Source organism: Malaclemys terrapin, chromosome 25 (assembly GCF_027887155.1).
Source record: "Malaclemys terrapin pileata isolate rMalTer1 chromosome 25, rMalTer1.hap1, whole genome shotgun sequence".
Lineage (NCBI taxonomy): Eukaryota > Metazoa > Chordata > Testudines > Emydidae > Malaclemys > Malaclemys terrapin.
In genome coordinates this window covers 12,808,803-12,833,060 of record NC_071529.1, presented here as the reverse complement: position 1 = coordinate 12,833,060, position 24,258 = coordinate 12,808,803, and the positions used below count along the sequence as shown (strand labels likewise).

The 24,258-nt window shown below is 43.5% G+C and overlaps 1 protein-coding gene across 2 annotated transcripts in view; it reads left to right on the top strand.

Moving 5' to 3' along the window:
* PLXDC1 (plexin domain containing 1) overlaps positions 1 to 20,974 on the top strand; it is a 59,456-nt gene extending 38,482 nt beyond the window's left edge. Inside the window, exons 11-15 of one of the 2 annotated variants that reach the window (XM_054014607.1) lie at positions 596 to 725; positions 4,979 to 5,014; positions 6,968 to 7,128; positions 9,670 to 9,837; positions 19,697 to 20,974. In XM_054014607.1, the coding sequence (XP_053870582.1) occupies positions 596 to 725; positions 4,979 to 5,014; positions 6,968 to 7,128; positions 9,670 to 9,789 (447 nt within the window). In that variant the 3' untranslated portion in view covers positions 9,790 to 9,837; positions 19,697 to 20,974. Of the gene's footprint in view, positions 1 to 595; positions 726 to 4,978; positions 5,015 to 6,967; positions 7,129 to 9,669; positions 15,718 to 19,696 lie in introns of those variants that run through there. The other variant, XM_054014606.1, reaches the window with a different exon arrangement.
* The last annotated feature ends 3,284 nt before the right edge of the window (positions 20,975 to 24,258 follow it).

Below are 24,258 nucleotides of genomic sequence, written 5' to 3'. Positions count from 1 at the left end.
GCATGGTCCATAAGAACATAAAGACTGCCATTCTGGAACAGACCAATGGTCCATCTAGTCTGGTATCGTCCTTCCCTGCTGCACTAGAAACAGTGATCCATTTTGTTCAGTATCTCACCTCCCTGCCTTAGAGGAATGATCAATGGCCCATGTAATCTGGTATCCCACCTTCTTGCTATACTGGAAGACACCAGTAGTCCTTCTAATCTGGTGTCCTGTCTCTGGCATTGGCCAATGCTGGATGCTTCAGAGAAAGGTGTAAAAGCCTCCATAAAGCACCTGAAGGTGCAATCCCATTGGGGAGATTTCTTCCTGATCCTCTGGAGCATGATTATTATCCACCCTGAAGCATGAAGATGTTTAGCCCTTGCAGTTTTAATCCTAGCTAGTATAATTATCTCTAAACTGCGTGAATGAATCTGTTTGCCTCAGAAAGATCAGCTCTGGTGATACTTCTTGTTGGTTTCCCCCCTCCTGACACCCCCAAAGTCACTGCTTTGTGCCGAGTTTACTGACTGGGTTGATTTAGGCACAAAGAGGTCCTCTTGCTGGAAGATTGCTGGGAATAGTAGCCTTTCTCCATTTGTCTTTTCAGTCAGACGAGAGGACCTGTGAGGATTGGGCAGAGAGCGACCACTACTCACTGTCCCCAAACAGCCCCTTCACGTCATTTGATGAAGATGTCACTACCTCCTCTCTTTTCATTGGCAGCCTCACCACAGAAGGTACCAGCAGCTGGGAATAGGGTGAACAACTGGGGTAGGAGAGGCTAGCCCAAGGCTAAAAGGAAAGCAGTAGCAGTGCTCTCCGGACACATTGCCCCAAATGTCTGCCCCGGAGAGATCTTTCTCTCCAAGGCCTAGTGAAATGAAGTCATATCCAAGAGAATGTAGTTAACATTCCTGGCTACCCAATCCTATGGCTCGAGGCACAAGGAGAGGAGGAGTGGGGCAGAGAAAAGGAAGATGAGACTAGAGAGGGGAGCAATTCAGCATGATCTAGAAGGTAGCGTAGGTGAGACCTCCCCGTGGAGGGGAATTCACAGCTGCATTGCAGCCGCCTTGCACTGATGGCATAACGTGACTACAGAGCAGCCATAAGGCTCTCCTATCATGAATAACCCCTGTGTGAAGGGGCAGCCAGGCACAGAAAGCTGGTGTAACATGCGGCATTTGATAGGGCTGGAAAAAAAGTGCAAGTTATGCTAGACTCATCTCTGAACATGGCCCAGCTTCTCTAGACATGGAGCCACAGAGTTCCTCACCGTCTCGATCCAAGCGTTCTCCTAGTTTGGGGACTGTTTGGGTCTGGGGCTTTGATTTAGACTCTTCTCCAAAACCTCCCCTTGGTGGAACCCACGAGACCACAGTGTGGGTCTTTGTCTCCTTCTAATGGCTGGTCCATAAAAAAGGTTACGGACCCTGTTAGACTTTATCCTTTAGCTCAAGCAGTAGAGATCCCCTGTTCGATCCCCACTGATGACCCATGGCTGGCGGTGCCATCACATTATGGGTAATAAACCCATAGGCATGTGCATTACCTTCTGGTACAAGAATGGAATTCTCTCTGGTATAAGAAGCCCCAAGTAAAGACCCAGAGTCCTTTGGGATACCCCTGTTCTATTGTCTGCTAATCCTATTAACACATGGGCCGTGTCCTCCCGTCCTAGTGGCAGGTATCACTTCAATTTCACTGTTTAATAGTCCCTCATGCAAAACGCTAATTAGAATAAATAGAAAGGAGCATGAGTAATTGTCCTTGAGCAATGGAGAATGGGGGTGTGGAGAGTGCGTGGCTGACGGATCAACTTTGAAAAGAGCAATTAAGGAAAGGGGGGAAAAAACAGCACCACTGAGATGATTTTCCAACTCACGGTTGAGTCTTGGAAGAAGAACAAGAGGCTTTTTGTGACACATTCAAGCATGAGATTAATTTGTAATCTTGGACGGAAACAAGCAGGCAGCTGTGTGAGGCAGCAAATTTTATCTGGAGAAGCAAAGCAAAACAAGACCCACCCCTTTGCATCTTCCCCACCCAGCCTGGCTTTGCTCAGTGGAGACGTATGTGAATGCAGCTAACTAGCTGGCCTCCTGTCATTTATTTCAGCGCCTGGGGTAGACAGAGTCCAAGCTAAGCAGCAAAGAAATCTGGGCCAGGATTTTTGGTGGACTGTCTCATAGACGCTCATGTCAGACAGGGAGGTCAATGGTAATTGGGACAAAATACAACATGGTTTTATAAAAGGTAGATCGTGCCAAACCAACCTGATCTCCTTCTTTGAGACGGTAACAGATTTTTTAGACAAAGGAAATGCAGTGGATCTAATTTACCTCGATTTCAGTAAGGCATTTGATACGGTTCCACATGGGGAATTATTAGCTAAATTGGAAAAGATGGGGATCAATATGAAAATTGAAAGGCGGATAAGGAACTGGTTAAAGGGGAGACTACAACGGATCATACTGAAAGGTGAACTGTCAGGCTAGAAGGAGGTTACTAGTGGAGTTCCTCAGGGATCAGTTTTGGGACCAATCTTATTTAATTTTTTTATTACTGACCTTGGCACAAAAAGTGGGACTGTGCTAATAAAGTTTGCAGATGACACAAAGCTGGGAGGTATTGCTAATACAGAGAAGGACCGGGATATCATACAGGAAGATCTGGATGACCTTGTAAACTGGAGTAATAGTAATAGGATGAAATTTAATAGTGAAAAGTGCAAGGTCATGCATTTAGGGATTAATAACAAGAATTTTGGTTATAAATTGGGGACACATCAGTTGGAAGTAACAGAGGAGGAGAAGGATCTCGGAGTATTGGTTGATCACAGGATGACTATGAGCCGCCAAAGTGATATGGCCGTTAAAAAAGCTAATGCGGTCTTGGGATGCATCAGGCGAGGTATTTCCAGTAAAGATAAGGAGGTGTTAGTACCATTATACAAGGCACTGGTGAGACCTCATCTGGAATATTGTGTGCAGTTCTGGTCTCCCATGTTTAAGAAGGATGAATTCAAACTGGAACAGGTACAGAGAAGGGCCACTAGGATGATCCGAGGAATGGAAAACCTGTCTTATGAAAGGAGACTCAAAGAGCTTGGCTTGTTTAGCCTAATCAAAAGAAGGCTGAGGGGAGATATGATTGCTCTCTATAAATATATCAGAGGGATAAATATCAGGGAGGGAGAGGAATTATTTAAGCTTAGTACCAATGTGGACACAAGAACAAATGGATATAAACTGGACATTAGGAAGTTTAGACTTGAAATTAGATGAAGGTTTCTAACCATTAGAGGAGTGAAGTTCTGGAGCAGCCTTCCAAGGGGAGTAGTGGGGGCAAAAGACCTATCTGGCTTCAAGACTAAGCTTGATAAGTTTATGGAGGGGATGGTATGATGGGATAGCCTAATTTTGGCAATTAATTGATCTTTGATTATTAGCATATGCCCAGTGGCCTGTGATGGGATGTTAGATGGGGTGGGATCTGAGTTACTACAGAGAATTCTTTCCTGGATGCTGGCTGGTGAGCAGGGCCGGCTCTGGCTTTTTGGCCGCCCCAAACAAAATGGGGTGGCCAGAACGGCAAAGCAAAAAAACCCCCAAAACCAGTGATCTGTGCACCGGAGCGCGGGTGCAGGGGGACCAGCTCGGGGGGAAGGGGAGGGAGCAGGCGGGAGAGAGAGAGAAGGGGGGCGGCCAGGGCTACAGTGGGGCGCTGCCACGCTGCCTGCTGCCTGCCGGGAGGGCTCCGTTCCAGTCGGTGGGGAGGGAAGGATGAGGACTGCCTTGCCGGGCTTGCTGCAGGGCGCTCCCGTTCTCCACGCCGCCACCCCCTACAGTGTGGCCAGAGCGGAACAACAACAACAAAAAAGCGGCCGTGCCGCCCTAGGATTGGGCGGAATGCCGCCTCCTATAAGCTGCCGCCCCAAGCACCAGCTTGCTCAGCTGGTGCCTGGAGCCGGCCCTGCTGGTGAGTCTTGCCCACATGCTCAGGGTTTAACTGATCGCCATATTTGGGGTCGGGAAGGAATTTTCCTCCAGGGCAGATTGGCAGAGGCCCTGGGGGGTTTCGCCTTCCTCTGCAGCGTGGGGCACGGGTCACTTGCTGGAGGATTCTCTGCACCTTGAGGTCTTTAAACCACGATTTGAGGACTTCAATAGCTCAGGCATAGGTTAGGGGTTTGTTCCAGGAGTGGGTGGGTGAGATTCTGTGGCCTGTGTTGTGCAGGAGGTCAGACTAGATGATCATAATGGTTCCTTCTGACTTTAAAGTCTATGAGTCTATGTCAGACAGGGAGCCTCCTACAATCTGTATGGTGTTACCTTCCAGGCAGAGAACAGGTGGAATTGGATTTCTGGCCCCCCCATGGAGTGGACTCTGGGTTAACATCCTTGCCTTACCTATACGAGTCAGCTGAGAGCTAGCAACGTCTACTGACATGGTGCAGTAAATGGCATAGATTGAATATAAAGAGAGTCTTAAAAGTGATTACCTCATTCGGGTCTGAATTTTCCAGATCTAAGCTTTTGGGGAATTATGTGTGTGCACACACACTCTTGAATCAACTAACCTTTGCCATTCCTATCCACTCCTATCTGAAGCGTGTGATTGAACATCACACGCAAACATAGAGCCCAATCCTTTATATGTTCATTATCACGCACAGTGCTTCCATGCTGAAAGTGCTTATTTAAGGAGAGATTCATTAAGAACTTTGTGCTTCAATTGCCACATGCATTGAATGAGACTGTAAAAAAAAACCCTGAAATTTCATTATTGTCTTGTCTTGTTTTCTGGGTGTTTTTTCCCCCACCAAAATGAACAAGGCAAAACTACTCTTAACTGTAACAGGGCAATACAAAGAGGCATGTTTTAGGGGTGGAACTCTATATGGGGTGCAGTGGTGTACAGAATGAAGAACCCCATAATGGTCTACTAACTTTCCTATCCTTTTCTTGCTTTTGTTTCCCTCTTACAGATGACACAAAGCTGAATCAGTATGCAGGAGGGGATGGTAAGTCCTTAACCTTCTCATCACCCAGTCAGATTCTTCCTAAGGGGAATGTGTTATGTGAAATCAAATGCACTGGTTAGTTATGTGAAGTGTTGTAGTCACGTCAGTCCCAGGATATTAGAGAGACAAAGATGGGTGAGGTAGTATCTTTTTTTGGACCAACTTCTGTTGGTCCAAGAAAAGATATTACCTCATCCACCTTGTTCTCTGGCTAGTTATAATAAATCAAAGGAGTGGGCAAGAAAACCCCAAATTTAAAGGGATGCAAGCAAGATCAGAATCCGGTTATCCTCACCTGGGTTACTAATACTACTTTGGGATGGTAAAAACTGAGAGAATTGGAACAATCTGATTATCCCGGAAGCTGTTTGTCTGTATTTGTCTATTTCTCAGCCCTAGCAAATAACTAGGCTGATCAGTTTTCACTTTCTATATAATCCATTTCACTCTCTGGTCCCCATGCATTCCCACAGGTGAGTTGCCTTTGGGTTTCCTCAACAGTTCAGGAGAATGTTTAAATCTTAATATTGTAAAGCATCTCTGCTATTAGTCCAGCTCTGATTCTCTCTCGGTTTCCTTTATGCCAGTGGTTCATCTCCCGATGTCTAGGTTATCATAGTGCTGTTATGACTGGGGTCTGAGGCATGTCACAATGCTTCTTGCTGTGATGTATAGTTCACAGCCAGTGCTGTGGCACCAGCATCCCTAGACATTTGTGGAAGGTGTATATGTAAACCACAAGTCCATCCCACTTATGCTAAAGTTGCTCATAGAGGTTAATGATAAAATCCCACTGACTAGCCTAGGTGCAGGATTGGGCCCTCAAAGCCTTTGAAATCTGAGACCTTCTCAATTTCAGCCAAATTGCTTCTTGAACGTCTGGTAATGTCAATACTAATCTGTGCTGGAATCTCCCTCCATGGCTCTGCTCCCTTCTCCCCTCTGTGCGATTGAATATTCATGGCTAAGAAATTAAAGGGACTGTGGGCAAGATATGCTAAGGACACCAGGCAGCATATGGCTAATGGGTTTCCATCAGAATGAGCATTTTGGTACATGAGGAATATAGATTGAGGGAGCTGTTGCTCATTCGTCTCTCCAGCCAAATACTGCCATCCTCTAAAAGGGAGCCACTCCCCTCACTCCACGGGGGGGACAGTTTGCTTCATCTGAATTATTTTAGTGTTAAAAAACACGAGAGCGGGATGTGGAGAATGTATTGCAAGCATCACTGTAATAAGTGAATTGACTGCAGGTGAGTCACACACACAGCACAGCTGGAGTCATGGGCCTCTACCAGTTGAGCTAGTAGAGATCTCCTTGATAGTCACAGTAGCTCACTTCTGCTCTCTATGAGCCAGCCACATGCTTGGCTTTGCAAAGACAGCAGCACTGGGGGAACTGTGTCTGGGTTTCCTTTCCACCGAGCTGCCCAACTCGCTGCCACCACTATGCACAGGACTTTCAAGAGGTGTATCCCATGTAACCGAGTAGGCCTGACAAATGTAATCACCAATGGGCACTGGTATGCACATCACTGTATCATTGTTGAGGATGAATACTAGTGTGGTCGACGTCTTCTCTCCTCACTGCCGCGCCGCTGTAAGCTCTCTAGTGTAGCCACTCTAAGCCGACAGGAGAGAGCTCTCCCGTTGATTTAATTAATCCACCCCCAATGAGCAGCGGTAGCTATGTCAGCAGGAGAAGCTCTCCTGCCAACACAGCTCTGTCCACACGGGCGCTTAGGTCGGTGTAACTTATGTCACTCAGCGGGGTGGCTTATTCACACCCCTGAGCGACATAAGTTATCCCAGTTATCCAAGTTATCCAACAGTAGTGTGGACAAAACCTAAATCTCTCCCCTTGTTCCCAGTTCTGTGTTCTTTCTCTGCCTCTCAGTGATCCCAGCCATTCTCCCTGCATTCCCACCCTCTATCACGATCCCCTTTTCAGGAGTGAAAAATGACCTTCCCACGAAGACAGGCGGAACCCCGATTCACACCGGGACCATCGTGGGGATAGTCCTGGCTGTCCTGCTCATTGCAGCCATTATTCTTCCTGTAATTTACATCAGCAGCCACCCCACCTCCAACGCTGCCTTGTTCTTCATTGAGGTGAGTGGACAGATCTCATCCCAGACCGGCTCTCTCTTCCTTTGCTATCATCAACAGAGGTACAGCCACCTGAAATGAGGGAGACATGTCCCAGTCCCCCAGCTTTTTGCTGGCCTGTTGTATGAAGTCCTCTGCAGGACCCAGCAGGCTTGAGTACTGACTCAATGGACTCTGAGGGCCAGATCTTCAGCTGGAGTAAATCAGCATGGCTCCATTGACTTCAGTGGTGTTACACAGCTGAGGATCTGGCCTCTAAATCTATTTCCTTCTCTTTTGGGGGTGCCTAACCTCAGCATTCACATTGATTTGTGCAGTTGCCGCATGCTGAGCCATGCAGTTGGATGTACTGAGCCATAAATAAGAAAGAGCCAGTTTACCTCTAGGTACAGCTGCCCTCAGGGAATCCTAAACTTCTGGAGCAGGGGAGGGAGTGTGTGTCTCTCTCACCTAGGACTTGGGAACTGACTATGCATTTAAAGTTACATTTTGTTGCAGTCTGAATCCTCTCAGCAGGCTTGATTCAGATATGTTTCAATTAACCTTTCTGCCTTGCACTTATACTGCGTTTGGGGAAGCAGGGAGAGAGGAGCAGCAGGGGACCTTTGATATATTTCAAATCTATGTGTTTCTTTTCATGGTCCTACAGTCACAGCTAATCTTCAGCTTCCAGTTGTTGATGTCTAAAACACAGGTTCTTTCTCTTTCACTCACACACCCAGCTTTTCTCTTTCACTCTCTCATAACCTTTCTCTTTCACTCATTCACACACAGTCACAGACTTTCACATGCTCACCCACATTTACTCACACTTTATTTCTCTCTTTTGCACTCTCTCTGACACAAATGCTCAAAACACACACAGATTCCAGACCAAGTGCTCAGCTGGACTGGAGCTGTAACAAGGGCGAGATTGCTTCCTTTTGAGTTGGGTTTTGGAGATTAAAACGGATGGGCTTTAATAATAGATGCCGTTCCATCCTCCGAGATGTAACTGATGGTGTGAATGTTTTAAATGCAGATTTTTCATTTCCAAATAATCAGGGGCTCTGATGTTCTCTCTCTCTCTCTGCTGCTTGCAAATGATTCCTTGGCTTTCACAGACACCTGGGGCAGTCAGGAGTGGGTTAGTTAAAAGCATGGGATCTATTTTGGGGGAGGTGAGCAACAGGAAGCTTCCAGCCTTTCTCCTGATAGCCCTTGTTATTCCTCAATCTGTCTCTTTCTGTGATGTCTTGTGGCCCCTTTTACCATAGTAGCTGAGTGCCTCACAATCGTTTAATGTATTTATCCTCACAACTCCCCCCATGAAGCAGGGCAGTGCTGTTATCCACATTGTACAGACAGGGAACTGAGCCATAGAGAGGCTAAGGTGCAGATCCTCAAAGGGATTTAGGCTCCTGACTTCTATTGATTTCAATGGGAGATAGGAGCCTAAATACCTTTTTGGATCTGGGTCTAAGTAACTTGTGCAAATGTCACACAGGAAATCTGTGGCAGAGTAGGGAATTGAACTGGGTATTCCCGAGTCCAAGGCTAGTGCTCTAACCATTGAACTGTCCTTCCTTTCTGAAGGACCTGAGGCCTGGTTTCACCAAAGGCCTCATTTCCTCTCTCTCCTCACTTTAATCCTGTTAAGTGGTTAATGCATTTGGAGTTAGCCTTTTAGGCAATAGTGTTAGCCTACTGGACTGTAGTGATGTGACACTAGATTAAAGCCTGGTCTACACTTAAATTAGGTTGACCTAGCTATGTTTTCACACCCCTGAGCACAGCAGTTAAGCTGGTCTAACCCTAGCTTAGGTCTGGCTAGGTCAGTGGAGGAATTCTTCTGTTGACCTAGCTACCATTGCTCAGGGAGGTGGATGACCTACATTGATGGGAAAACCCCTTCTGGCAATGGAGGAAGCATCTACGCTACGGGGCTACAGCATTGCAGTACTGTAGATGTGCTGCTGTTTCTCCCGTAGCATAGACGTGACCTCCGCTTTTCCTGCAATAGTGTTCCAGCACTGGGGAATATGAATACAATGAAACCTGTCCTAAGCAGGGCCGGCTCCAGCTTTTTTGCTGCCCCAAGCGGTGAAGAAAAAAAAAGATAAAGCTGCGATCGGCGGCACTTCAGCGGCAGCTCTACCGCGCCGCTTCATTCTTCGGCGGCAATTTGGCGGCCGGTCCTTCCCTCCCAGAGGGACTGAGGGACCCGCCGCCGAATTGCTGCTGAAGACCCAGACATGCTGCCCCTTTCCATTGGCTGCCCCAAGCACCTGCTTCCTGCGCTGTGCCTGGAGCCGGCCCTGGTCCTAAGTGATCGCAGATCTACACAAGTCAGCTGGTTAATGAAAGTGGGTCTTCTCCTAGAGAAGTAGGGTACTCCGTGACATATGGAATGGTCTCTTAAGGCAGGAGGTTGCCTTTTTAATAAGGAAGGGTTCTTGTACAGGTTAATTGTTGTTGTTGCAGGTCTGGGTTTCAAACTTCCCAGCATGCCCCAAATTAAAGCCACTTCCTTAGCTTTTAATGCACATGTGTCTTTGTCCACAGCGGAGACCACACCACTGGCCAGCCATGAAGTTCCGAAACCACACCAACCACACAACATACGCTGAGGTGGAACCTGCTGGCCATGAGAAGGAGGGCTTTGTGGAAGCAGAACAGTGCTGAGCACATTTCTTTTCCTTCCCCGCCCCCGCAACCTCCCTTGTCTTCAGGGTTAGAGTCTCCCGTTATTCTATTGCAAACGCTGTCCTCTGGAAAGGAACAGGAACCGGAGGATTGAAAAAATGGAGCATTGAAAAAAAATGAATCAGGGCAATGCAAGGATGCGACTCTGCAGGACTCCTCTGGGAACAGCAGAGCCTGAAGCAGAGGCAGTGCATAATAATGTCAGTCTCGGCCTGCAGTTTGGTGCCAGAGCCCTGGGGGGTGTCAGTAGGGAAAGCTGCAGTCGAGTTAGGGGTTTTTTGTGTGGTGTTGACTTCTTCCCTCGCACCTCAGGCATCTAAGAGGAGCAGTTCCCAATCTGGATCGCATCCTTTCCTCCTCCACTCATCATTCCACCCCACTGCTTTGAACCCTACCCCTCTCTCCTTCAAGCTGATATATCTCCCCCCTGTCCAGGGAGCAAAGCAGATTTGGCCCATACTAAGGCTCATGCCCTGTAAAGGAAACACCTTCAGTGGCACTTCTACAATCATCTGTCCTTTCTGGTCAATCACATTATTTTGCTGATGCCCCTGAGGGAGATGTGGGGGTGGGTGAGAGACCTCAGATCCCTTCCTCCAAACCCAGGTCCTCTTCTACTCTCATCACAGCCGCCAAACCAGATCAGATTACAATGGGAGAGGTGGGGAAAGAGTATTATGGAAAGTGTTATTCTCCCAGAGCTAAAACCTGAAGTAAACTCAGGCAAATTTTTCACTGAAGACAATGGAAGTTTCCCCTTAGTGAGGACAGAGATCTAGAGTTTTAACTCAGTTGCACTGTCATAAATCCAGAGTAACTCTATTGGAATCAATGCATCTAAAGCCTGATCCAAAATCCATTGCAGTCAATGGGAGTCTTTCAATTTACTTCAGTTGGGTTTAGATGAGGCCCCTACTGAGAATTTTCACTAGTATCACATTCTGGCCCAGAGTAAGGACTTTAGCATTAGACCTCTAGAGGTTTTATTTTTCTTACCCTTTGCGATCAGAACCAAAGACTAGTCTACAGAAAATAAAGGCTTTATCCTGCTCCCTTTGAAGCCAGTTGAATAACTCCCATTGACTCCAACTGGAGCAGGAGTGGGCCCAAAATTAAGGAAAGACAGACACCCAAACAGACTCCAAAAGCTGGTGTGGAGTGCTATTTGCATTGCTAGAAGAAACAGGGTGAGTTTGTTGTGTTGTTTTTACACGGTCCTTGTCTATTTATTCTGATGTCATGTTTGGTGCATATTTTATCTACTGGCTGGTTCAGCTGTCACTGGTGGTGATTACTGCCAAAGGCAGAGTCTGTCTAATTAATGTTTTCTGTCTCATGGGCTGAATTTATATAGCCATTAAGGATAAATATGGATGCTGGGTGGCATTTAGACCCTGACTTATACTTCTTCAGACTTAGCCACTAGGGAAGCTTTTGCTGCATCTGATTATGTCATGAAGACACCAAAATTCTCAAATAGGGTAAGTCAGGCAGAACCATGCCAAGTTTTTATGGGCCATCAGCCCAGACATTCTCTCTCCAGGGATATTTAGAAGATAAACTTTAGCTCCAAGCAGGATCTTGAGCTAGAAGGTTGATTTCTCTCCTCTTGCCCTCAGTTGAATAAGTTTAAAGGAACATTGTCATGTAGCGTATACCCCAAATCTGGCCGTCTTTAAAATGGTTACAATCTGGTAGGAGATTTCCCCTGGACTTTCAGTCTCTTTATAAAATAATCACATTTTTTTCACCTGTTAGAGGTATACAGAATATTAACTGGCAAAGAGAAGGTCAGTTGGATACGCCTGTTTACCTGTCTCATAATACAAGAGGACATTCGGTGACTGCGAAATGCTCCAAATGTAAAGCAAATATACTTTACACAATGTATAATTAACCCATGTAACTCACTGCCACAAAAATTATTGCAGCCAAGATCTTAGTAGGGTTCAAAAGAGGATTAGACATTTAGATGGAGAATTAAAACATGCAAAATTGTGTTAAGTAGGATAAAAATGTATAAGTTATATAATAAACTGTCATGCTTCAGGGCATAAACCAAAGGCCTGTAATCTGAATGCCTGTGGTCAGGAAGAAACTTTCCTTATGGGCAGTTATTTCATAGTAGCCCACTAAGCAGTTTCTTCCATTCAGGCATCTGATACTGGGTACTGTCAGAGACTGGATATCACATTAATCATTAAATGAACAGCCAGTATTATCTAGTAAGGCAATGTTCCTAATTTCCCAGCAGTGAACAAAAAAATTTCATTATTGGTTATGCTATGACCATGGTTTCTGGTTTTCATCTTTTTAATATTTGTGATTTTTATGTTAATTTTTAGGTAAATGTATGGCTAATTTTCAAGGAGCAAAAAGTTTTATTCAGTGTTAAAAATATGGTTCTCCTTGAACTATAGGAAAAAATCAGATCCTTCCAGAGCTCCACTTTGCTGAGCATGACTTCTCAGCGACACTGGAATGCTTGGGGTTTCCATAAATAATGGTCAAAACTGCAAAAATTGTAAATGTTAGGAATTTATCAAAATTGAATTTTAAATTTTTCTTTGGTAGGTTTTGATAAGTTTTATCCTAAAATTGTCAAGCCCTGTCTCTGACTTTACAATACGTCATTTGAGGAGAGAGGATCTGCTGTGTCACCATATGGAGATCGTTCTCTATGGTCAGCTAAGAGACAGTGCAGTGTGTTAGCACCTGATGCCTCCTCTTCTGCTCTCTCTCCTAGAAGGGGACTGAACTAGAGTGCAATTCTCCATTATTCACCCCTTCACCTAGCTATTGTGGGATCCTGTGTCAATGTTCAGAGAGAGCAGAGATGCAGTATAATGTGCTAGTACCAGCTGCCTCCTCCTTGATCCCCTCGAGACAGATGTGAGCAGACTATGTACTTTCTAAGCCAACATCACCTAGTTGTTGTGGTTGGATCCAGAGTCACAAGTGGACCACAGAGGGGCTAAAGAAGGAAATCACCAACACAGAGAAAACAGTGTGCTGTGGATAGGGTGACCAGACAGCAAATGTGAAAAATCAGGATGGGGGTGGGGAGTAATAGGAGCCTATATAAGAAAAAGACCCAAAAATCGGGACTGTCCCTATAAAATTGAGACATCTGGTCACCCTAGCTGTGGAATCCTGATGACTTGAACTCCTGTTATCCGAACCTCCCTTTCTATGTCTGCCTGAGGCTGAATCCTTCTCTATTGACTGCCAATTCAACAAATTGGAGGGGCAGGATAGCGGGGGGGGGCATAGTTCAGTGGTTTGAGCATTGGCCTGCTAAACCCAGGGTTGTGAGTTCAATCCTTGAGGGGGACACTTGGGGATCTGGGGCAAAATCAGTACTTGGTCCTGCTAGTGAAGGCAGGGGGCTGGACTTGATGACCTTTCAAGGTCCCTTCCAGTTCTAAGAGATGGGATATCTCCATTAATATCTATCTATATATTTGGTATCACCCAGGCAGTTCAGCTAGCTAAGATTTTTCTGGACAACTCAGAATTAACCTTTGAAATGTTAAAACAATGTGAGTTCCCAGGGGCATGTACTTCCCTGCATTTCTTTGGAACCTTGGGCTTCTCTACACTACATGTTATGTTGGTATAACTTACGTCACTCAGGGGTGTGAATAACCCCCCACCCCGTGAGGGACATAAGTTGGTGTGGACAGCGCTGTTGTCAGTGGGAGAAGCCAACATAGCTAATGCCTCTTGTGGAGGTATTTTTATTATGCCAGAGAGATTGCTCTCTCCCGTTGGCATAGAGAGTCTTCACCAGATGTGTTACAGTGGCAAAGCTGCATTGGCTAGCCCTTAGTGTCAAGTGAGGCCATTTGGCCCAAGTCCATGTAAAAGCCCCTACATTGCCCATGCTTCATGTGCCCATAAGGCACAGAAAGGAGTTAGGTGGCAGCATTGATTTCAGAATTAAATGCTTATTGGTAAAATATAGGAGCATGAGTGTGGGATGGAAGAAAACAAAGGATCTCAGGCATTCTTCGGTAGTGAGGTCTGGTTCTGGGAGCTCTAAGACCACTTTGGGTCAGTGGAATCAATAGGGATCAACCTTTCAGCATGCAGGATCTCTAGTTTTCATTGCATGTGGCTTCACAGTGGAACAGCTCTGTATCCTACTCTACAGGGCAGTGGTGGTGATGATGTTAGAGGGAGGAAGGAGAAATAAATGTGAAGGATTCTCACTGCCAACCTACAAGTGCTGCACCATCCTTCAAAGAAATGGAGCTGGGACCAAGTAGGCTATCAACGTAACTCAGCTGATTTGGAGATGCAGGCTAATCCTGCCATTCTCATGTGCAAAGTTATAGGAAGGAATGCCAGCTGTGTGCCTAGAAGCACCTGGGTGAAGAAGGACTTTATATCACCTGGCTTCTATAGCCATGTCCTGAAGTTTCAGTTTAGATCTGGGGTGAACACTTTGGCTGGACTTCCTCAGAAGCAAACTGTATAATGTACATGTGTATATTGACCTGTGTATTTTATAGCTATAAAATGGGCTAGGGCTGTTAGCTGTGCTCAGTCGATTGCTCTGCTGGTTACAGCAAGATACAAAATACAACCAACCACTTATAAGGACAGCACCCTTGCACTTTGTGGCAACTGTTGATCATGTTGTTAGAGTGTAGCGGTGCTGCTTGTACTGAAATGGAGAACAACATCAGGGCATATATTAACTGACCACTTCTCTGTGTGTTCAGCAGTTGGGAAAATATACAATAGGCTTTATTAAAGACAAACTAAACAAGGGCTTGTTTCTGCTCCTGCTGAAATCAGTGGCCAAACCCCCTTTTATTTCAATGGGAGCAGAACCTGGCTCCAAAATATTTTCTGTCTTAGTAACTAACTGCCTACTTTCCACATACTTGAATTTACAGCACAATTGGACTATTTGTGGGGACTAAAGGCAGTTTAGCTGTCTTTTAATGCAATGTATTGACTATTGATTATCTGCATGGAATACAATGTTAATACTCAACAAAAAAACTTTTTGGACTGCTTTGTTTTCACAATAAAAAGGGCAAAGGATTGTTGGCAATGTTATGCAAACTTCTAAGCATAATGGAAATAGTATTTTATTTATGTCTTGTGCATTGTTTAATGGACACTATCAGAATAATAGGCATATAAGTATATTTTTAAATATTTCCTTTTCTGTGTTACTAATAGCATATTAGATTATTAAAACAGAAAGAATTTTCAAAAACATGGGATGAGATTCTGATCTTATTTACCAGAGTAACTCCACTATCTTCAATGGAACGACGCCTGATTTGCACCAACGTAACTGAGATCTGAATCAATCCTATACTTTTATTTTCATTATGTTGTTCATTAATCTTATTTAGATTTTGCAGGTTATTCAGCTTGGACAATGAAATTAGGCAGGTCAGTTTCACTTTCTTGGTCTCTGGCACTAGTACCAAGGTACTTTATAAATGCAAAATAGTTTATTTTTTTGTATATGAAAAGATCACTGAGGCCTTCAGGAATCCCATGGTTTAACCCAGTGCCCTTCTTGTACGGGGAAGGTATAAACAGGGAAGAATTATATCATGGACATATTGTCAGCACCTTAGCTATGGTGTCGAAAGGCCAGTGCTGCAATTAGCAACAGTGGGCAACAGATTAATTCTATCGAGAATTTCACTATGATCACTTTTATACATATAGTGTTCTCAGAATGGTAATGGATACAAACAGCAAGTATTTCCCTCAGGCTCCTCAAGGTATATTGCCACAGCTGGATTTTAACCCTTTGAATGCTTGAACTTTCCAATTGGATAAAGAGACAGATCGGGGTGTGAGAGTTTATATGCCCCCCCCCCAAAAAAAATGTGTGTGTGTATGAAAATAAAACTCTTCAATGAATCTTTATGTTTACGCTAATAGTCTGTCTGTCTATAGCACTTTCCATCCAACAATCAGAAAGCACTGTAATTAATGGATTAAGCTTCACGACATCTCTGGGAAGTAGATATTAGTCCCATTTTACAGATATATAAACTGAGGCATGGGGAAGTCCACAACAGAGGAAGGATGGTCTTTTGGTTAAAGCACTGGCGGTCATGGGATGAGTCCTTACTGATGCCCCTTGGATGTATATGATGATCTGTTTGATCCCATGCACTATTTTTTCAGGTATTTTTCTAAATGATATGCTGTAGTGCAAGCACAGTTTGGGCATGAAGCAGGAATCCTATGGCCTCTTATGCAAAAGGTCAGATAAGATGATCACAGTGGTCCCTTCTGGCTTTAAAATCCATGAATTACTGGACTGGAACTCAAAAGATTCAGATTTAACTCCTGACTCTGCCACAGACTGGCTTCATGACCTTGGGCCAGTCACTGAATCTCTCTGTCCCTCACTTCCTCCATCTATAAAATTGGGATAATTATCCTCCTTTACTCCTAACCTCCAGGAAGAATTAACCACTACCTTCTGTGCCCCCAAATCTGCTGGGTGTATTTACTGCTAATGCAACCTATGTACTCCTAAGTTAAAACTCAAAGCCAGGATCCAGGGTAGCTATCAGCATCTCTGCCAGGTGAGTTGATAGAAAACCTCATGTAGAACTCCTTTTTCTGCAGCCCTAACTAATTTGGCTGAGCTGTAAAACCAGAGGTGCCCTGAGAATCATCAAACTTAGAGATGCCAAAGACACCAACCCAGTGCAGACTTGTTCCCTACATTGTCCAGTTTCAGGCTTTGTCCGTTCTGGTTTCAAGTGTCTCACGCAGTGAGTCTTCCACAGCCTGGAAGAGGCTGTTTAAGCTTCTCTCTGTAGTGAACAGCACATGAGGACAGATAAGAGGGAGGAATCTGGTAGTATGGTGGGTTGATAATTATCATCTCATCCTCCAGAAAAGCTTGACTAACCAGCTGAGTCTAGAGGAGCAGAAAACACCTGCACACGTCCCTTTAGTTATATCAAGCAAAGAGGCTCAATGCACTAAACTTCACCTTCTCCCACTCTTTCTCATTACAAAGGGATGAGGAAGAAATTCTGAGTCCATTTCACATATTGGAAATTTTCCAAAGGCTCAGTTTTGGGGGAAGTGGGGATGGAATGTATTCTGTTTGGTAAGTAGGCACCAGATTTCCTTTCTCTTGAAACTGACCTAAATTACACAGATCCCACCTCCTTCTCAACTTGTGCTAAAAGTCATAACAATAAGTAAGCAGTTTTGTTATTTTTGAAAACCCAATAAAAACCTAGACATTTTGGCAGGATGCATGTTAAGCCTTTTTCCTATGCACAAAAATCCATCTCAGGGTTGCTTTGATAAGAAAAAAAGCGCATTCATATTCTTTCTTTTTTTAAAAAAAAAGCAATGAAAAGAAAAGAGCAGGTTTGCTGTTCTTTTCAGAATAATAGTAGGTTTCATGCTCCCTGACAGGCTGCATGCTAATACACTCTGGCTTCCCGGTGCCTGCTGCTAAGGGTTAGTTCAATGACTCTACTTGGCTGTGGAGGGATTTGTAACTCTGTCACCCTACAGGCCTACAGAATAATAAGAAAACCTGCAGTGAGAATTTCCCACTTTCTCCATGCTTCCCCCTACCCTTAGCTGAAGGAGATGGAGGTGCCAGACAATCCACCAAGGAATGAAAATATATCAAAGCTCTCGCTGTTAGCAGAAAAAGTAAGTGATGCCTGGTGATTCCTGATGGAACCAATAATAGAGCATGAATTTGCACTCAGTCCTCCAAGACACAGTCTGTGCCACAGGCTTTAGAAATGGAAACAGGCAGATACTCAAAATTAGGCACAAATAGTAGAGCAGGAACCTTGAAACAGTAGTTGGGTAATTTCTTTAATATTTATGACATTCCTTGTTATTTTACTCTCTTGATTCAGCATTTCTAGTATCAAGACCTTACCAGAGGTCAGATTCTCTTCTCACTATTGGTTACTTCTCTGGAGCTGTGCTGTGGTAATGTTGTGGAGAATCTGCATCTGGTTCTGTGTGGGATTGAGATTAACTTTGGTCTATAATGAATAGGGAGCCTACTGTTCAAGTTGAGAGACATGAGTGTATGATTGGAGATGGTGGAATATGTTTAATTGTTAAGAAGGTACAAGATAATTTCCTCCTCCCATTGTTATCTACATACCAAGAAATCCTTCAGGAACTCAGCTTTTTCTAAATCTCTAGAAAACTGAAATCCTACTCCCCTAACGCAAGAAGATCAGTGTCCCAATAATTGTAGGATCTGGTGTTTTTCAGTTAAAAGGAAATATTCAAAATAGGATGGTTTCCCACAATCCTGTCTCTCTCCCCTCCCCTTCCATTGGAAAAAGTAAGATAATTAACAATTATCTTTATGGTTATTACATTTCTATAGCATTTTTCATTCAGAAGAATACCAAAATACACTACAAATGTTAGATATACATAAATCATTGAAATGCACCAAACTCTGATGTGGAACATGGTAACTGCTTCATTGTGAACAGCAGCATTAGACAATAATTTAGGATAGGAGTAAAGAAAAACTGCATGTTCAGGGGGGATTTAGGTACACAAAATGTAATTCCACAAATTGGAATTTGATAAGGATCTTAAGGGATAGCACTCCCACTTTTGCAAAAAATGCCATGGTACATTTAATCACTATGTTGTCAGACCCTTAGTTTTATATCTCCGTCCAAAGATCTGCAACCACAAGGTTTCCTAGCTAAGTTTTGTGTTAACTTTCTGTAATGTCCTAGAGACAAAATCTCCAGCCTCCTGGCCAGAACTTTGGAAGAAACAAAGAGAGACTGCTGCTGAGAGATCCTTCCCCAGTTTATTGCAGTGCTGCTCGGATAACTCATGCAGTGCAGACATGATCTGTAAAGCTCATAGTTACATACCACACTGTCAAATCTAAGTGCTTTGATAGATGGAGCTCCTACTGAATCACCAGCAACATTGCCTGCAGAAACAAGATTTTCCTTGGAGATGTGTCATCCACAATGACCAGGCCTACCAACCTGCCTAACTTGGGCAGTGAATAAGACCACAGGCCAAGATGGTATTGGCTGCAGTAAACTTCCTATCCTTTGAGAAGCTTCCGATGGCCTGAACAGGTGATTATCTTCATGTGGTGCTGACAGGTTCCTATCTATTTAGAGCTAAACACTACATCTTAAAAAGCATCAGAGAAGAAAACAGCATCTGTTACGCTTTAGCGGTCTTGCTTAGCTCTTCAGAAATCCAGAGGAATTTGATCTGAGAGGCTAATGAAGTCATCCAGGTCTTTCTTGTAGCAATGTCTATTTTTCGGTAAAGCTGAAGGATGGAATGGTCTGCTTATGCTGCTGGAAATTGAAAAATATGCCTTTATTCTATTAGGGAAGGAGTAGACTGGAAAAGCCGGCTCCTCAGCTGGCATTTATTCATTTTATTGGAGCTGTGCTGATCTGGACTCAGCTCAGAATGTCCAGTGAGGATCTATAACACCAGAGGGCACAAGAAGGGGACTTTTCACAAGCCTGCACCACCTTCCTGTTTATCTGATCAACGCTCTTCCCTGCCTTGTGTCTTTCAGTCTCCCATTTCCTCCACTGAAATATCTTAGTTAGAGATGGGGACTCAGGTTTCCTGGATTCTGTGCCCAACTTTGCCACTTATCTGCTGCATGACCTTGAGGAAGTCACTTCACCTCTCTCTGCTTCACTCTGTATCTTATCTGCTTCCCAGGGAGAGTTTGAGACTCTGTGATCCAGTGTATCCAAAGCATTTTGAGATCCTCAGATGAAAGGAACTGCAGAAGGACAAAGTATTATTAATATCTAATACTGTAACTCTGATCAGCTTCAGGAAAGAGGTGGGGGAGACCATTAATTCCATTTCTGCTTTCCTTTAGACTAGGTCTCTCTTCTGCTCTGGTGCCAAGAGGATTGAAGGAAACGGGGAAACACCTTAATTGCCTGCATGCTGGTGAACATCCCATTACGTCTTTCAGAAACTTTGAGGTTCCATGGCGCTTCAAAAGAATACCACTCTGTTCTGCTCTGCAGTGAGGACCAGCAGCAAATGGATTAATGCAGCACTACAAAAGTGAGATTGGGAACACTACAGCAAGGGTTAACCTGACAGAATGATTTCAGTATGAGCCCTGCACTGCAGGACCAAGTGGATCCTCAAATAAAGGATTAATGCTTAGTCCTTTCCTCTAATTACTTTGTGCTTAATTTTCAATGATCTTTCACTCCTCCTACTGCATCTGATTCATGTTTTCCTTGTTTCAGTATAGAAGAGAAAAAGGGAAAGTATGGTATGGAATTTCAGCCATTAGAATACACCAGGATTCGGTCTCTCTTTCTTTGAGCACCATATCAGGACTTGTCTCATGTTCTCTTTGAGAGCTAGGCCAGAACCTGGGTTCTGTGGGCTCCCACCACTCCCTCTTAGATCTGAGCCATACGTCTGATTGCCTGTACATACATTGGAGGCACTGCCTGTATAGAAATTCTAATTAACCAGAACATAGTGGTTTGATCCTGAGATCTCATTAAGGTGATCGTATGATACAAAATATCACCTTAATTTGTTCCACATGCTAATAGAATGAATAGCAGAGCTGGTGCAGACACAATCTTAAGGGTTCTTGTAGATTTTTGTTGTTTCATAAAAAGCTTTAAACAGCTCTGTTCAAGTGTAAATGAAAAGATACATCTGAGCGGTTTAACAGTATCCCAGAGTTCCATTTAAATCTCAGGAGAAAACAAGTGTTTGGCAAATGAGGGAGAATTTTTACTTAAACAGAGTTAAAATAAGCACTGAAGAACCTTTACTGTCTCGCTAAGCCTCTGTGTGGAGTGCCATGAAATTAGGTATGTACTGCATTCTTTCTTCCATGTATTATCATTATTATTTATTTTCATTGTGATGGAGCCCACAATTAACTGGGTGCTGTGTGCATATGTAGGAAGATACTAGTCATGCCACCTATCATGATTTTATTGTGAGTCTCACCGTATTTGGTATTTTTCTTAAAGCCCCAACTCCTGGTGTCAAGAAACCATAAGAGAATCTCAGCTTTCTAGCTTTCTGTTACTATGTAGCTTTCTAACTATTCATTATGTTTAGACCCCTTAGCTGGGGCAAAAAATTTAAAAACATGAAGTGAGTGTACCTTAAAGAAGGCAAATAAAAAGAACACTTTTTAAAAAATCTCATGATCTTGAAGACACGACTTTTTGGGGGGCCTGACTCATGATTTTTGACTGCTCGGGGTTGGCAATATTGTCCCTGTCCCCAAAAGAGGTCACAATCTAAGAAGTTTCAGAGTAGCAGCCGTGTTAGTCTGTATCCACAAAAAGAACAGGAGTACTTGTGGCGCCTTAGAGATTAACAAATTTATTGAAGCATAAGCTTTCATGAGCTACAGCCCACTTCTTCGGATGCATAGAATGGAACATATATTGAGGAGATATATATACACATACAGAGAGCATGAAAAGGTGGGAGTTGTCTTACCAACTCTGAAAGGCCAATTAAGTAAGAGAAAAAAACTTTTGAGTGATAATCAAGATAATCTAAGAAGTGTTAATGCTCACAGGCACAAGCCAAATCTGGGATGAAGAGGGGTAGAATCTATGGCCATAGAAACACTTTCCCTGCAATAATAATAATAATAATTAATAATAAAGCTACCATTTGCTAATTTGACCCATGCAATGCAGATTAACTAGACTGCACATTAGTTTAATTGAACCTATAATCATTTGGGTTAGAAGGGACCCCTAGTGGCTCCTCTAGTTCATCATCCTGTATTATAGAAGCCTGACTTTCTTTACTCCTACACCATCCCTGACTGATTGGGTGACAGCTCTTAATTCCTGTTCTTGCAGGGTATAGACCCATGCTAGTTGCTTTAAACCTATTTGCTGCTACTGTAGCAAGGTTCTAGCTTGTTTTCCCTGAACAGTATGAACATATACATATTTTTTATTTTTTGAGAACTGTGCAATCTTAATGGTGCTAAATATTTAGGCCCTGGCTCCACTGTCCTTGCAGCTGAGTTTAATAACCATGCTTAAATAAGGTTGCAGCTACCCTATGTTTCCAGTGGGTGCAAGGCATCTAACCTGCCTAGGTATTTTTGAAAATCCCAATAGGCACCTCAATATCTTTGAAAATCTGGCCCCATGTGTCTATCCCAGACTTTTCACTTAAAACTTCCCCCTATTGATAGCACTGGTGGAGCTCCACTAGTAGTAGGAAAGTGGGAGAACTATCTTAGACATCTTGCTGGTATAATAATAAAAAATAATAGAGTAGAAATATAAGGTCACTCGTGTGCAGCATGAAATATTTAACACTCCAGTAGAACATAGACTGTTCTGTCAAGTAACTTGCATGACAGAGGGTAGCATGGGTTGCTGTAATAAAATAATATGACCAGCAAATGTTTAGTATTTTTAATTATTTTAATGACCTCAAACTGTGCCTTTGCTTATAATATTATATATAATGACTGTACTTTGTTTTCCTTAGCAACTTTCATCCAATTATCTCAAAGCAGTTTACAAACATTAACTAAGATTGCAGTGTGCCAAAGGAAGATATATATAAGGATCATCCCTTCCACCATGGGAATTCAGCTATCTCTGGGGTGGAACACAGCAATACAAAGGAACAATGCACATAAGTTTAGTACAGGAAGTGAAAAAAAAGTACTATATGCAATTGAAAGTGCAAGTGGAATTCTACCAGATGAAATTTAGTCAGAATACTAGGGTTAGCAGCCTCACTCTTGGGAAAAGAGCCATAGGGTGTTTAATAAGCACAAGTGGTTAGCATGTTAACCAGGAGGGAGCTGGCTTGCTGACAACAGAAGGCTTAATGAGGTCCCTGAACACAGCAGGTGGGAAAGGTCAAGCTGCAGAAATCCCTGAATCTTCTGATTCTTTACCTTCATTTGGGTCCTTCCTGCATTAATCTCCACTGCATCCCAAAGGAACACTCTCCATGCCCCATCAAGACACAGCAGTTTTATAGCCTCTTTTAGGGAGAGGGTTTGAAGTTCACACATTGTCTCTGGAAGACTCCACAGAGAGACCTCTGTAACAATCCTAGCTTTCAAATGTAAGATTTGCTTTTAAAGTACAAGTTGTCAAACCTGACTCAACTATATGGGCATAGCATGCGGCAAAATATAAGAACAACTAATTGTTTTACACCAGGAGTTCTCAAACTGGGGGTCGGGACCCCTCAGGGGGTCACGAGGTTATTATATGGGGGATCATGAGCTGTCAGCTTCCACCCCAAACCCCGCTTTGCCTCCAGCATTTATAATGGTGTTAAAGATATTTTAAAAAGTGTTTTTCATTTATAACGGGGGTCACACTCAGAAGCTTGGTATGTGAAAGGGGTCACCAGTACAAAAGTTTGAGAACCACTGTTTTACATTATCCAGTTTATCTATGCGGCAAAATTCCTACAGCACAGTCGCATCATCATGGCATTCCCATTCTGTAGAGTCTGATCATTCTCTGCACTAGACAGCTGTCAGAGGCCATGATGCTTGGGTTTGTTTTTAGCATTTGTTTTGTGTTTCACTTTCTAGGAGGAAAAACGAAATCAAACAAACAAACAAAAAACACCTGACTTTACAAAGGCTATTTGTGAAAGATCTATTAAATCTACTGCAGCCCTCTACTGCCATCTCCTGGGGACTTTTGTGAGAGCACCACCAGGTGTGTACCAAAGGGTTCAGTTGCCCCCTGCTTGGAAAAATCAGTTAATAGTGAGTTAGAGTACATTGGAAGCTAAAGTTGCTGCTGGAAAGGACATTGTTTTTAAGGTTCGTTTTCCCAATGATCTTGACCTAATTACCACTCATATTAAGAGTGGCCACTTGTCCTGTTTTTCTGGGACTGTTCAGTGTTACGTATTAACAGTGTGACTTTTTTTTTACAGTGTAAGGACTGTGTGGCAACTTATTTTACTTCTCATGGTGGCACAACTTCCATTGGAAATATTCTGGGTTGGTGTTGTGCAATGCCTTTGGTGAACAAGACCACAACGTTCTTCAGTACAGATTTTGTGTTGTGGCACAGTGACTTTGTGTCATGACATCTTTGCATCACAATATTGTCCGTGGATCACAGCACAATTAATTTGTGTTGTGACTTCATGAACTTGTATCACAACATTGTGCCTTGACATCATGGTGCAAGAATCTTGCACAACGACGGTGTGACCTTATCTCACAGACCGTTACGTTATGTCACTACAGACTGACTTTGCATGGCGTAGCGTTCTTCTCTAACAGAGCAAAAACTTTGCCATAGTACATAATGGCCTAGGGTCATAGGGCAATAACTTTGTACAACAATACTAATGCTGTGATGTGATAACCCTGCTTTCATTAAAAGGTGATGGTGTGCCTCTGACCTGGGGACATTTTGCGGTCAGGGT